General features: G+C 32.7%; 1 protein-coding gene across 2 annotated transcripts in view; it reads right to left on the bottom strand.

The window, feature by feature from the left end:
- The window catches only part of WRN (WRN RecQ like helicase), an 89,526-nt gene that overhangs the window by 28,701 nt on the left and 46,398 nt on the right, over positions 1-14,427 (bottom strand). For both annotated transcript variants that reach the window (XM_074353611.1, XM_010953216.3), the window contains 5 exons: positions 11,312-11,499; positions 7,605-7,779; positions 6,061-6,242; positions 3,497-3,598; positions 3,120-3,212 (listed from right to left, as the gene is read on the bottom strand). In XM_074353611.1, coding sequence (XP_074209712.1) covers positions 3,120-3,212; positions 3,497-3,598; positions 6,061-6,242; positions 7,605-7,779; positions 11,312-11,499 — 740 coding nt within the window. The remainder of the gene's footprint in view (positions 1-3,119; positions 3,213-3,496; positions 3,599-6,060; positions 6,243-7,604; positions 7,780-11,311; positions 11,500-14,427) is intronic.

Genomic DNA, 14,427 nt, shown 5'->3' with positions numbered 1-14,427 from the left:
CTTGTTTACTTAAATTTCAATTGTATTCTGGCCAGAAAATGTGGTGTGTTTGATACCAACACAAGGAAAACTTGAGACATAGTACAGTCTAGTACAGTGACCAGAAAACTGTCTTCTATTAAGGGCCAAACAGTAAATAGCTTAGCTTTGTGGGCCATAAGATCTCTGTATCACAACTCCTCAGCTCAGCCCTGCAAAAACAGCCACAGATAATACACAAACAGAAGGGCACAGCTGTGTTCCAAGAAATTTTTATTTACCAACACAGGCAGCAAGTAGATTTGGTCCATGGGCCATAGTATGCCAACACCTGCTTTAATGCCAAGTTACCTTTATAAATTGTCCATCTATGTTTGAGAAGTGTAGTTTCCAATTCCCAGAGTGCTGCAAATGGATTACAGGTGTGCTGAAAGTTAATCCCTTCAGACCTCAGGGTTCTGGACAGAACCGGGATTCAATTAGCCTCATGTGCTACACAAGTATTATCATTAATGCATGGGTCAGGAAATAAACCTGTTTGAGACACATTGCTCTAATTTGCTTGGTGCAGGCTTTTATATATTATGTGTCCAATAAATCAAACTTATAACTATATTGACCAGATTTTCTATTGCTTACTAATTTTTTGATTACTTAACCTCCCAATAATTAAAAATTACATCAAACTCGTACTTTGATGGTAGATTAGTTGATTTCTTTCAGCTGCTCTGTCAATTTGTGCTTTACTTATTTGTAGAGTTTTTTAAAAGGTGCATAGAACAATTCTGTCCTCTTGGCGAAGGAATCATTTATCACTGCATAAAGAACATGTTCATCCCTAAGAAAACTTCTTCTGTCTAACCGTAATACAGCTACCACACACCTAGGTATATGGTTAGTTCAACTAGGTATACCATTTGTATTTTATTTTTTCAATTAATAAACAGTTAAAGTGATTCTGCAAATTTAAGCACATCCGTAGATTCTTCTAACCACTGCCATAATCGGAACACACAACAAATCCATCACTGCAAAATACTCCCTTGTGTTATTCCTTTGTAATTATAACCTCAACCCCGTCCCTCTAATCTCTGGCAACCACTAATCTTTTCTTCGACTCTACAGTATAGTTTTATGTTTGAGAGTATCATATAAACAGAATCATACTGTAGAACTCGCACTATTTCCTTCTGTTTTGGGGTAGAATTTGCCATTGACACAATTTGGGTTAGGGAACTTTATTTTCAGAAGTATTTAACAAGGATCCAATTTCTTTAACAGTGGTAGCATTATTCAGGTTATGTACTTGAATGTGGGTGAGTTTTATTAGTTTGAGGTTTTCAAAGAATTGGTTGATTTCACCTAAATTACTGAACACATGTGCAGTGAACATATGTGAATTATTCATAGTGTTTCCTTATTATCTTACTAATGCCTGTTGGGTTTGTAGTGAAATTCCCTCTTTTCATTCCTGATATTGATCATCTGCATCTTTCTCTCCTTTTAGAAATTTCTACAGATTTTATTGACCTTTTCAAAGAATGGGCTTTTGAATTCATTGGTTTTCTCTATTGCTCATCTGTTTTCTATTTCATTGATTTATGCTCTTATCTTTATTATTTCCTTCCTTCTAGTTTTCTTTACCCTTATTTGCTTGTTTAAGGTGGAAGCTTAATTCCTAATTTGAAACCTTTCTTCTATTATAAGTATTTACTGCTTTAATTATCCCTTTCAGTATAGCTTTAGCTGCACCCCATACATTTTGTATCTTTCACTCCACTCCAAATATTTTCTGATTTTCCTTAAGACTTCCTCTTTAACTAATGGATTATTTAGTAGTGTGTTATTTAACTTTCAAGTTTTTGGAGATTTTCCTATAATCTTTTCATTGTTGATTTTTTTCTAGTTTAATTCCATTTTAATTAGAAATTATATTCTGTATAAATACAAATCTTTTAAATTCGTTAAGGTTTGTTTTATGACTCAGAATATGATCTATTTTTGTGAACATTCCATCTGTACCTGAAAAGAATGTGTACCTGCTGTTGTTGGGTAGAATGTTCTATAAAAGTTAATTGGATCCAGTCTGTTGACAGTCCTCATTTCTTCTATTTTCTTATTGATTTTGTCTACTAGTTCTATTAATTACTGAGATATTTTGAAGCCACATCTACTTCTTCTTTCAATGTTGTCAGTTCTCTTGTTAAGTAGATGCACATTTAGGAACATGTACTCTTGGATATAATGGTGATCTTTATGTAACAACTTGGCTAGGCTATGATGCCCAGTGTTCAAACACTAATCTAGACTTTAAAGGTAAACGGAATTTGTAGATGGGATTAATATTTACAATCAGATGACTTTAAAAGAGATTATCCTTGATAATGTGAGTAGGTCTCATCTAATGAGACGAAGACCTTAAAGAGCAAAGACAGGTTTGTTAGAGAACAGGACTGTGTGACTCAGAGTCTGTAACAAGGAAATCCTGCCCAACTTCCCAGCCTGTCAGCGTGCCCTAAATTTCAGATTTGCCAACCCCACAATTACATGAGCCAATTCCTTAAGATCAACCTCTCTCTCTCCCTCCCTTTCTCTCAATCTGCGTGTGCGTGTTTCTCTGGAGAATCCTGACTGATACATTGGTAAACTGACCCTTTTATCATCATATAATGTCCCTCTTTAACCCTGGTAATATTCTTTCCCCAAAGTCTCTATTATCTGACATTAAAATAAAAACTCCAGCTTTCATTAATGTTTTTATGGTATACAGTTTTTAGCTTTTTATTTTTAATCTACCTACATAATTACACCAGTAGTATAATGAATTATACCAGAAGTATAATGGGTCATATTCTTAAACCAATTCTAACAATTTCTTCCCTTAAATGGTGCTTTTCTACAACACTTACATTTAATGTAATTACTGATTTGTTAAGATTTAGGTCTACCACTTTATTGGTTTACCTATTTATAAAAGTAAAATATTGTAATATTGTTTGCTTTGTCTTCTATTTTAATAAATAAACTCATTATTTGTTTTTTAAAAATTGCAATACGTATCATTCAACAAAAATTCAATTAAAAATTATTTGAAAAGGAGGACAAATACTTTTAGAATGTCCATCTAGAAGAAACTTTACCTGGACCTGCAATTATCACAGCATTTTTCAGTTCTCATTATTCCCAAGGAGGCCTTTCGTAGTTGTTTGTCTTCAAAATGAGACAAGATGATTCTATCAAGAGAAAATTAAAAATTAAATAAAAGAATAAAAATGTATATGTTAAATTCATTGCTAAAAATAATGTGGTGAAATTATCATTAGTTGATTCACCTAGGACCTCATTATTTGGCTTCAGTTTACTGAGGCACAAAGAATGTTCCCTTAAAAATTCAGCACATATGTAACACCAACAAAATATTTTTCCTAAATATTTCTAATTATTTTGCAAAACTTTTTTCTTAAGAGTACAATCTATAAATCTTGTCAGTAACTAACATTAAATAAATAATACCTACTGTCGCCTACACCTGCTGGAATGAAGATATTTTTCCATCTTTGCCATCATCTTTAATTTGTATAATCGAAACCTTTCATCACGTATCTCACTAAGGAGGTACCTGTCAATTAAAAATATCACAGGAATATGTAAAATTGTATTAGCAATTTTGTTATTGCATTTATTACTATTTATTTTTCATAACCTATAACATCCACACCTCTAATAAGACAAAGAACATCTCTATCATCCCAGAAAGTTATTGTGTACATTCCCAGTCAATGGCCCCCAACAAAAGGCAAGCATTTTTCTGATCTTTATGAAGATTACTTTTGAAAGAATTCTACCTATGTCCAAGCATCAACTTTCTAGCTGCCTATGAAAAACTACTATAAACTCTGAAGTTTTTCATTTTGATTTATATGCTACTTGCTTTTTTGGCAATCTATTATACATGGATTTTCATCTTTTCCCAATAAAAGGTTATTCTTTATTTTAATTTATTTTAATATGAGAAACTAAAAGCATCTATACAAAGAATACCAAAAAAGACTCAAGATCCAAATATGATCCTTCATCACTTTAGATCTTCAGAGAAATTCTCAGCCCTCTAAAACTACCTCTTTGTATTATGGGCCATGAGTAAAGTAGCAGAATTAAGTTCCTTCTTCAAACAATTTTAGCCATTTTCCCCATAATATTGAATTTATAAAAACTTGTCAAATAACGCTCAAGACGTGTTTTGTTGTTGTTGTTGTTGTTTTAAAAAGTGAATGCTACTATACCTCATCTTGATTCAGTTTACTCTGTGAAGAAACTCCATGACTATCAGATATCAGATGATGACAATCTCCCAAACAGCTATGCACATCTTTCCAAGAATAAATAGTGGTCTCTTGAGCTGAATGGGTTTCACATATTTCGAAAGAAAACAATAATTTACCTATGAGACCTACGTGATGATACTGATCCTCATCAAAATGGACCTCACTCACTGATATTTTGACTATACAACCTTCTGACTGATTAAAAAAAAAATACCTCTGTACAATTCAAGGATGACACAACGTCTGGACACACAAATGATCTCTTATTCAACAATGTTTTTATCATTTGACACCACCAACCACCATGCCCTTGCATGTAATTTCCCTAAAAAGTCTCTTCCAATTACTGACTCTAGTTCCTTCCCAGTTTCACCACCTAATCTCATTATTCCTAGCTGGTGGGCTACAAATCATTCCTTTTTTTGTTTTGTTTTGTTTGTTTACCTCACCTCCTTCTTCTCAGAAAGAAAAAACAAAGGAAATAAATGAGAACTGGCTACTTTCTCATATTTGGTTCAGATGACCTACATTTAACTAAGCTCATCAGTTCCAGTAACAAATTGGAGAAAAGAAAATTACAAGTCTCTAAGACCAAATCAAATGAGTATTTATTCTTTTGGGGGGACTATTAAAATAGTTAACGTACAATATTTCACAAAATAAAAACAAGTTGAAAAGGAAGAAATATTTTAAAAATACCATAAGTATAAATCAGTTGCAGCCAGTGGAAAAATCCATTAAACTGAAATTAATCTGCAAATTATTCCCTTTAAACAAAGATTATAGTAACTATTGGGTTTGACTGTTTTAAATAATGGCAAATGCAGACAATGAGACTTTGCCAATGGTATGGCTTCTGCAATAAAAAATATAAAATTGCACGTTTACACTGATGACTGGACAAGTTTCTTCTCTCAGTCACAGGATTCTAGCATACGACAGACTAAAAATTTCTTGACTCACAGTGAGCTTTTCAGTTGAAAATCAACTACTCCATTTATTCTTAAAGTTTGTTTTTTCTAATAGAAGTCTGTCACAAGGACAACAAAGATCCATCCTCAGTCCTTGATGAATTCTTTTCTATGCTGATTATCCCTAGTTTTATTTCCCTTAGCAAGGATGCAGAGAACAACCTGTCTGTACTAAAGATTCAGTAAGGGTTTTTTACCACCACTGTTTGACTACTAATCACTGTTACTCCCTGTTAAATCTTAATGAGATAATCATTTAATATACCTTTTAAGACCCAGATAAACAGGAACCATATCTATTGATGAACCTGCAAAGTCACAATATAAAACTAACAAAGGAGACAGAAACGGTAAAGAGAGTCAAAAATGAGACGGGTAGAAGTCCCCTGGAATAAGCCCGATGGTAGCACAGGAAGAAAAAAACAGTAACAAAATAAATGGTATCTGACGTAACTATGGCTGAAGACATCGAAACTTGAGGGAACCTAAGGAGGAAAAACAGCTCATGGATGAACAATATTAGAAAAGTGTCCCAAAAGACAGACCTTACATTCCGGGTATCGTCCTGATTAGTTCATTCCCCACACTGAATGAGGTATGGATGAAATCAGCTCATCTCCTCTGGGCGGCAACACTCCACAAATGTCCTTCTTAGATGCCCTTCTGTTTTATTTTGTTTTAAATGCACTTATACATATTACTTTAACTTTTGGATGTTGCCTCAAATACTTTGGAAGCTTATATGGAAAGAAAGAAATCTGCACGGGTGAAAGACATGCTCTTACCTATTTAATTTAATGTCTGCTGGAGTCCAGAGTACGTGACAAGAACTCTGAAGCCCATCACGGCCAGCTCTACCAATCTCCTGGTAATATGATTCCATTTCCTTAGGAGCGCCATAATGAATGACTTTGCGAACATCAGCTTTATTAATGCCCATTCCAAAAGCTATGGTAGCTATGACACACTGAGAATAAATAACCACACAGTTTGACAAACGTTTAGCAGAAGTAAAACCTTACATATGTACCTTCTGGTAAGAATAATTAGTTCATAACTAAGGTCCCTGGCATGAAACTGAATTTAATATAATTTCAACCAATCACTTATAGATTAATAGATTATCTGCCCAATTTATAGATTAAGGATTGGTGACCATAAAACAGGATTTCTGTTCCCTCTTTAAAAAAGTAGCAAATAAAGAGTATCTCTGAACACCTATAAGTACCAGATACAAAAGAGGTTCTTAAAATATTTATTACATTAAATGAGCCTTTGAGTTATTATTAAGTTTCAAGACTGCACAGTACCTTAATATTTTCTAGCATTATTCTGAGATGGAAGGAAGCTTCTCTTTAAAGATGGTAGAATGAAACATGAATTTATCTCTGCATCTTTAGAAGGATAAAGTTGGTAGAATATCTAATACGAATAAGTATACCAGGATAAGATTTACATGAATGGGGGAAATTTTAGGGAAGAATTAGCAGTAAGTACAAAAAAACTAAACAAATTTTTAAAGAAGGATTGACAATAAGAATATGAAAAGATGTACATGAAAAGTAATTATATAATGTACTACATGACTTAGAGATGAAAAGTGCTTATAGAGAAATAATTAAATAAAATACAGTATCTGAATAGAAATACATTGATCTAACCAAAAATACAATGTTAATACATTGGGAGAAAAGGGGGTAGAAACTCTTGGACAGGGTGAGGCAGGAAGGGATATGAAAGAGATATATACTTTCATCTTTCATAGTGGGAAATAGAGAGATAATGCCAAAACTTAATAAACAAATAAATTTTAAAAACTAAGCAGTTCTGCAAGATACAGTGGCAAACACCAAAAGAATAAGCTAAAAGAGCTGGGAGTAGGAAACAGCGGCAGGGGAGGAATGAGAGGCTGATGCTTTTCATTGTAAGCACTGGAGAGCAATTCAGTTCATTAAACTATGTGAGTGTAAAACTGATAAATATTAAAATGCCATTAAAAAAAAAACTGTGTTAGTATGGACCAAGAGTAGAAAAAAGAAACCTAAACAAACAAAAGGGAGTATGAGAATAATGAAAGAAAAATAAATATAGGAATGGAAATAATATTAAGAAAAGCTTTGAGTAAACAAAACTAGGCAGTTTCACTCTATTTGGGGGTAAATGTCTTAGGAATAAATACATAAATATAGGAATAAGTAAGCAATCTAATAATAATTCCAATTTTCTAATTTCATTTTTCTTTTTTAAATGTTATTCCTCAATAAATATTAGAGAAATATCTGTTTCCGCTATGTTTGGAAGAGACAGTAATGATGATCAGTCTTCAGACCTGAATTTCATCTCTCATGAACTTATGATGAACTTGTTTCCTTAAATTAACACTCAGTCCTGCATGGTATGCTCCACAGGCTAATTTCAATTTCTTAAGTTCAGCTGTAACTTGTTCTGTCATTTTTCTGGAATGACAATAGATGATAGTTGGACCTTCAAATTCCCAGGCAGAACTAAAGACAAAGAACAACAAAAGAATAAACATACATATATGTATATGTGTGTGTGTGTGTATAAATACAGGTTTCAGACCAGTTTGCATTTTATTTAATTTTCCCTTTCTTTTTAAGTTTTTTATTTAATTTCAATTTAATTTTTAAATTTTAATTTTCCTTTCAGTAAAAAACTAAAAAGAGAAAGCATATAAAAACCAATAATATATTTAACTACGCAAAACTCTAAAACATTTTGGAAAGTCAAATGTGGAAATAAATTATGTTAAATCCCAAACACCTTTGACTTCCCTTCCATTTTTCTGTTCACATTAAAGTTAAAACCAGAGCCAAGTTTATTTATTTAAGCAGGGCCTTGCTAAAATATTCTAAACTAATGGAAATGCAATTTCCGTACTTTGGGAAATACAAAGTACTAGATTAACAATTAGTCTTCATTTATGTAAGAAATGTAAGTGAATGTTTACATAGAAGGGATAAAATTTATATTACATTACTCTTATTCCCTCTTATGATCCTAAAATTGAGTTGTTTACTAAAAAAGCAAGAACATTCATGGAATATCAAAAGACCATTTCTATAGTTCAAAGAACTATTTACTGGTAATCTTGTGATTACTATTGTTTAAAAAAAAACCAATATGCTAGAAGGTCTGTTTTAGAAACCTGTGCTTACTTATTAAAAGTGTAAATGATGATTTCCATAAGAATATTTAATTTCTCAATATATTCACTTACCTAAATACATTTATTTATGTTTACCTAATCAATACAAAAAGAATGTACTATTTAAATTTAGGAAGAGTTATTTCATTTAATTTTTAAAACATATAACCTTTGATAGAATATCTTATCTATTTTACAAATATACTTGCAATCTGCTAGAAGATATTTATACACAAACATTCACAGCAAAATTGTAATAGTAAAAAATAATCCAAATGTTCATCATTATGTACAGTCATATTATGAGATATGAAACAAATATTTTAAAAGTAAATGTTAAAAAACTTTTAAGAAGAACTATGGTAAAAGTCACTGAAAACTTAGAGGGGAAAAATAAGGCAGTGATTTCATGCCAAAAGTATTACTGAATGATCTACTCAAAGAAATTTTTTATAGTGACCAGTTTCCATATCAAAAATTCATAGTAGATAACTCCAAGGAGTGAAAAAAATACAAATTATCTTATAAGTGTACAAGAAACTCATTTAAAAAAATTTTTCAAAGAAGGAAAAATTGTTCACTAAAATGTAAATATTGTAACATCCTATACATTAAGGCCTAACTTAAGAAAACATAATATATGGAAAGACAGCAGAGATACTTTAAATGAAAGAAGAAAATCACAGGAAATAATGCATATACTATGAAACCATTTCTGTAGCAACTTAACAACCACAACAATGGAAAAAAAATAAAAACTAGGAGCACCTATTTGCACAGTACGGAGTCAGAGAACAGAGGTGTATAAATAGCTAAATGCAAAAATATCAACAGTAATAACTGAAGAATGGGACTGGAAGATCTAAATACCCTTCAGCTTATATGCATCTGTATTGTTCAAACTGATACTAGCATTATGTACCACTTTTCACATTAAAAAAAGTAGAAAATACAAAAATTTGAACTTATAGGGCAGAAAAATAAAGGGGTAAAAATTCCTATTACAAAGATTCATTACTTGCCAAGTGGTTTACTGAAGACTGTTATTTCTTCACGACAGTTTTTTGAGGGGGAAAAAAGAATCTATCTTCATTTAACCATAAATTAGATAGGTGAGAGAAGCTTATCTAACTTACATGCATCATGCATATAGAAAACAAATAAGGTCAGAGTTTAAGAAACATGTTAGCACAATGAATAGGAAAAAATGTGAATACTGACAAACAAATGAAAGAATTAACTGAAAGGAAGAAAATGAAAATAAAAGGCAATATTCTGTAGTCTTAATTTATCCCCTATTCCATTGCTCATTAAGAGGAAAATTTCTATTTGCCCAATAGCTACAGAAAGCATTCTGACTCTCAGTGGTTCCCGGCTACCACAATTCTTGTTGGAAGATTAAAAACGGGTACAAAATCTTTCGTGATTTGCTTTTTAGAAACACCATTGTCACATTACATATCAAAATCTTGGATGGCCTTGGAAGTTAGCGTAAGGAGTGCGGCCTTTAGTCCACAGGAAAGAGGGAGCCACAGGAAGGAAACACCAAGACTCCGGGATGTGCTTTCACATGGAAAGTCTGAAAATTGTATAGACTGCAGCAAAGGAGGCCTGAGGGGCAGGCAGGTCTGTAAGGAGACGTTGTAAGAGGCTGGGGTAAAAAGGCCTCAATGAGCAGAATTCACATGAAAGATGGTGAGAAGAAAGCATTTACACAAGACATTCTAAGAGGACAATATAATCACAGTGTCACAACATCAGGGACAAAAAAAGTAAACACAGTTTCAAAAAGGAGAGGCTTCTTAGGGGAAGTGACATAGAGATTGAGAATAAGATAGACAGAAAAGGACCAAGATTAGGAAAGTGATCTGATTGTGGAGACTCTAGGCTAAAATAAACAGCATTCTTCAAGAGAACACTTTCCCTTTAGGAAAGAAAGTGAAGTACAGTTGAGTGTTCACTTCTCTGAGAGCTCACTAGAGCAGCCACAACACTCAGAATACATTCATTACATTCTTGCTTTAATCTGAATACAGGACAATCAAGCGAACAGTGAATTCTACATTTAAATTCACGCGAAAGGACCCCAAGAGTTACCATAGGGTTTCCTTAACCTAGGATCCATCTTCTTTTTATCCCTTTCTGAAAAGGGAAACACTAATGATGTTCTTTAAACTCTATTTACCTAGATCTGTTTTGTGTTTGTATTGGTAGGATAAACATTATTTCCATGTATTCTGACTTAAAAACACATTTCATAACATGCAAATTATAAGCTTTTCACTGAGCAGACAGATCAGGAACTAAGACTAAGGGAAGCTTTCTTGGTGTACATATAAAATGTTCTCAAACAAAATGAACAGGAAGAAGTGCTAGTGATAGTCTCTTCATCAGTAAAGTGAAAATAACACACAGCTTACTGAGCAGCTGTAAGGACTAAACTAGACCATTTACATAAAGCGCCTCGCATAGTCCTTGGCACATAACATAGGATCAAAATTACTTATTATTAAGATGGACTTTTTAAATTCCTTAAAACTCAAGTTAGTCATATAATTGGTGAACTAGACAGGATTCAGATAAAAGACTCACTTCTTTCTGTTGTTTATTTGTCAGTTATTAAAAGTGTACATCCTCTTGAAATAACAGTATGCAGTGCAAAAAATGAGAATTAGTTTCTACCTTCAAAACTAGCCTATATCCTCACTCACTGCCTTGATTACAACACACTTGACTTGAATCAAAGCTAAGTAGACTGTGAAACATGTTACATATACATCACAAGTAAATAATAAAAAATAAAATAAAGTGTATTTTTTAAAAAGAAGGAAATAGTTAGCAAAATTTATCAACCATGAAATCCCCACCTTGTCTTCTGGACAAGAAATTGCTTCAGATCCTGAAAGATGTTTCCTGTTTTTCGCCCAACTTCTAAATACAAGTTTGGTCGATCAAAACCAGTACAGGTAATCTGAGGATCCTTCAGTTTTAAGCAACGTACAATGTCTTCTCGGATTGAAGAACTTGCTGTAGCAGTCAAGGCAACAACTGGAACCTGAAATAAGTAAAACTGATTAACAAAGGATAGAGCTCATTAATTCTCAACATTTCTACTGCCTTCTTAGAAAGAGACTGGAAGACAATTACAGGAGGAACAGAGGACAGTGCTTAAAATGCAACTTTAAAATTATTCTTTTCAAAGAAGAAGAAAAACGCTTCCTACTTAACTTGATTCTCAGCTTTCTGAGTACAACATTTACTTTTTTTAAGCCAAGTGATTCAGTTATATATACACATATATATTCTTTTTCAGATTGTTTTCTGTTATAGGTTATAGGTTATCACAAGACAGTGAATTTGTTCGCTGTGCTATATGGCAGATCCTTGTCTTTTAACTATTCTATATATAATAGGGTGTATCTGTGAATCCCAAACTCCTAATTCATCCCTCTCCCAATCCTCTTTCCCCTTTGGTAACCATAAATTTGTTTTTTATGTCTGTGAATCTATTTCTGTTTTGCAAATAAGTTCATTTGTATTTTTTAAGATTCCACATGTAAGTCATATATGATATTTGTCTTTCTCTGTCTGACTTACTTCACTGAGTATGATGATTTCTAGGTCCATCCATGTTGCTGCAAATGGCATTATTTCATTCTTTTTTATGGCTGAGTAATTTCCACTATATATAGATACCACAACTTCTTTACCCAGTCATCTGCCGATGGATATTTAGCTTGTTTCCATGTCTTGGCTGTTGTAAATGCTGCTGCTATGAACACTGGGTTGCACGTATCTTTTTGAATTAAGAGTTTTCTACAGATCTATGCCCAGGAGTGGGGCTGCTGGACCATATGGTAACTCTATTTTTAGTTTTTTAAGGAATCTCCGTACTGTTCTCCATAAAGGCTGCACCAAATTACATTTCCATCAATAGGAGGATTCCCTTTTCTCCACATCCTCTCAGCATTTATTATGTGTAGACTTTTTAATGATGGCCATTCTGACTGATGTGAGGTGATACTTCATTGTAGTTTTGATTTGCATTTCTCTAATAATTAGTGATGTTAAGCATCTTTTCATGTGCCTGTTGGCCATCTGTATGCCTACTTTAGAGAAATGTCTATTTGGGTCTTCAGTCCATTTTTTCAATTGAGCTGTTTGTTAATATTTACTTTTTTTTAAATCAGAAATCATTCAAACAAAACACTAAATTCATAAGATTTCTAAATGCAATCTACTTATGTTATTAAATAAGTCTACTTATTAGCTATCTACCTCTTCATTTATTATTTTTTACATTTGTAATTATGCTGATATAACTAAGAGGTATGTTATCACTTATTTTTGATTAATCTATAATTCACCAATTATAAATCCTTCATTCACTAAAAATCTAACTATACAAAGCCCAAGTCTTTTTTTCTTTCCGCCTCCTATATTAAAAATGGCTTTTCAGATCTAGAAGCAAAGTTCTCAATGACCTGTATAACCTCTCACCAGTTTTAGTAGGTTAATCATGGCATACTATCTACAAGAAAAATGCAAAAAAATGAAACATCTATGATTAAATGATTCCTTGAGCAACGAAGTCATGTTCTATTTTCAGTCTAATGAAGACGTCCTGACTGCGTGAGCAGCCAAAGCAGGGAACACAGCAGGTACCAGGAAAAACATGAATATGTAACCTTTCAGAAATTCTAACGCAGGATAACAACACACTTCCCATGAAACTAGCTTTAATATTTTTGTCACTATTGTAATAGGGAGTTCTCATCAACTATGCTATTATTTCATAATCAGAAAAATGGTTTAAGTCATTGTTCCAATAACATTAGCTGTTCTATATCCAAGATTACAACTTTCTTAATACTCTTTTTGGCTCAATATACAAATATAGTAAATAATAACCTCGTAACATAGCTCTCCAGATACACTACATCTATTTCACAAATCAGTTTAAGCAATTATCTTGTATATAAGTGACAATTTCAGTGTAATTTGTAAAAAAAACAATTATAGAATTTGAAAAACAAGATATAACTTACTTAAAACTATGGACTGTTTTTACAATCAGTAGTTTACTGAATTAAAAATTATCTCAAAGCTCATAGAAAAATCAGTTTAAGTTTGGGAGTAGTTCTTAAGTTATTTGGTACAAAAAATTATATCAAAATCAATGTGACAAGGTAATTGGCATTTTTGTACTCTCTATCCTTAAATTCTGTGAAATTATTTAAAAATATAACCCCCAAATTAACTTTGTTGATTTCTGGCTTACAATCAGACTATTCTCTGAATTTAGAGGGCATCTGCCTGACAACTGACAGGAACAGGCCAATTTATAAATAAGTTAGTTTCTCTATCAAGGCTTAATATAGCTGTATACATCTGATATATCTTTATAGCAAATGAAAATACCTATATCAAATATAAGGCTGAGAATAAGGGGCGTTTAAACACTGAAGTTCTTAAGACAAGTATATTCTCGCCCTTAAAACAACTGACTTTCATCAATTTAAGTGCTTTACTCAAACAATTTATAAATGCACTAAAAAATGCTTGTTTAACTGCATATGCAGATAAAGACATAAGTTTTCAGGATAGAGACTACGGGAAAAGAAGGCTTGGTGTGTTTCTAAGCAATACAATGTATGAACAGACAAGCAATGCATTTGTGAAAATAAGGAAATAAGCATGAATCATGACACCTTTTGAAGACGACAGTGGAAAAAAATCAGACAAAATAGCAGCACAGTAGCACAAAAATCTGGCTTAGAATCAGTTGCCTGAGTTCACATTCTGCCTTTGCCACTAACTAGAAGTGAGAGTTTGAGCAGCTTATTTCATTCTCTAAACCTTGGTGTCCTCGTCCATAAAACAGTTGCAGTAACAGCAACAACCTCGTAAAACCATTGCGATAAAAGGTGTAACGTGCTGGGCGTAATGCAAGGTACACAGCAAGTAAGCTCTAGAAGTCTCA

Source organism: Camelus bactrianus, chromosome 26 (assembly GCF_048773025.1).
Source record: "Camelus bactrianus isolate YW-2024 breed Bactrian camel chromosome 26, ASM4877302v1, whole genome shotgun sequence".
NCBI classification, from domain to species: domain Eukaryota; kingdom Metazoa; phylum Chordata; class Mammalia; order Artiodactyla; family Camelidae; genus Camelus; species Camelus bactrianus.
Note: the sequence above shows the minus strand (reverse complement) of the source record. Positions and strands in the feature narration are given on the sequence as shown.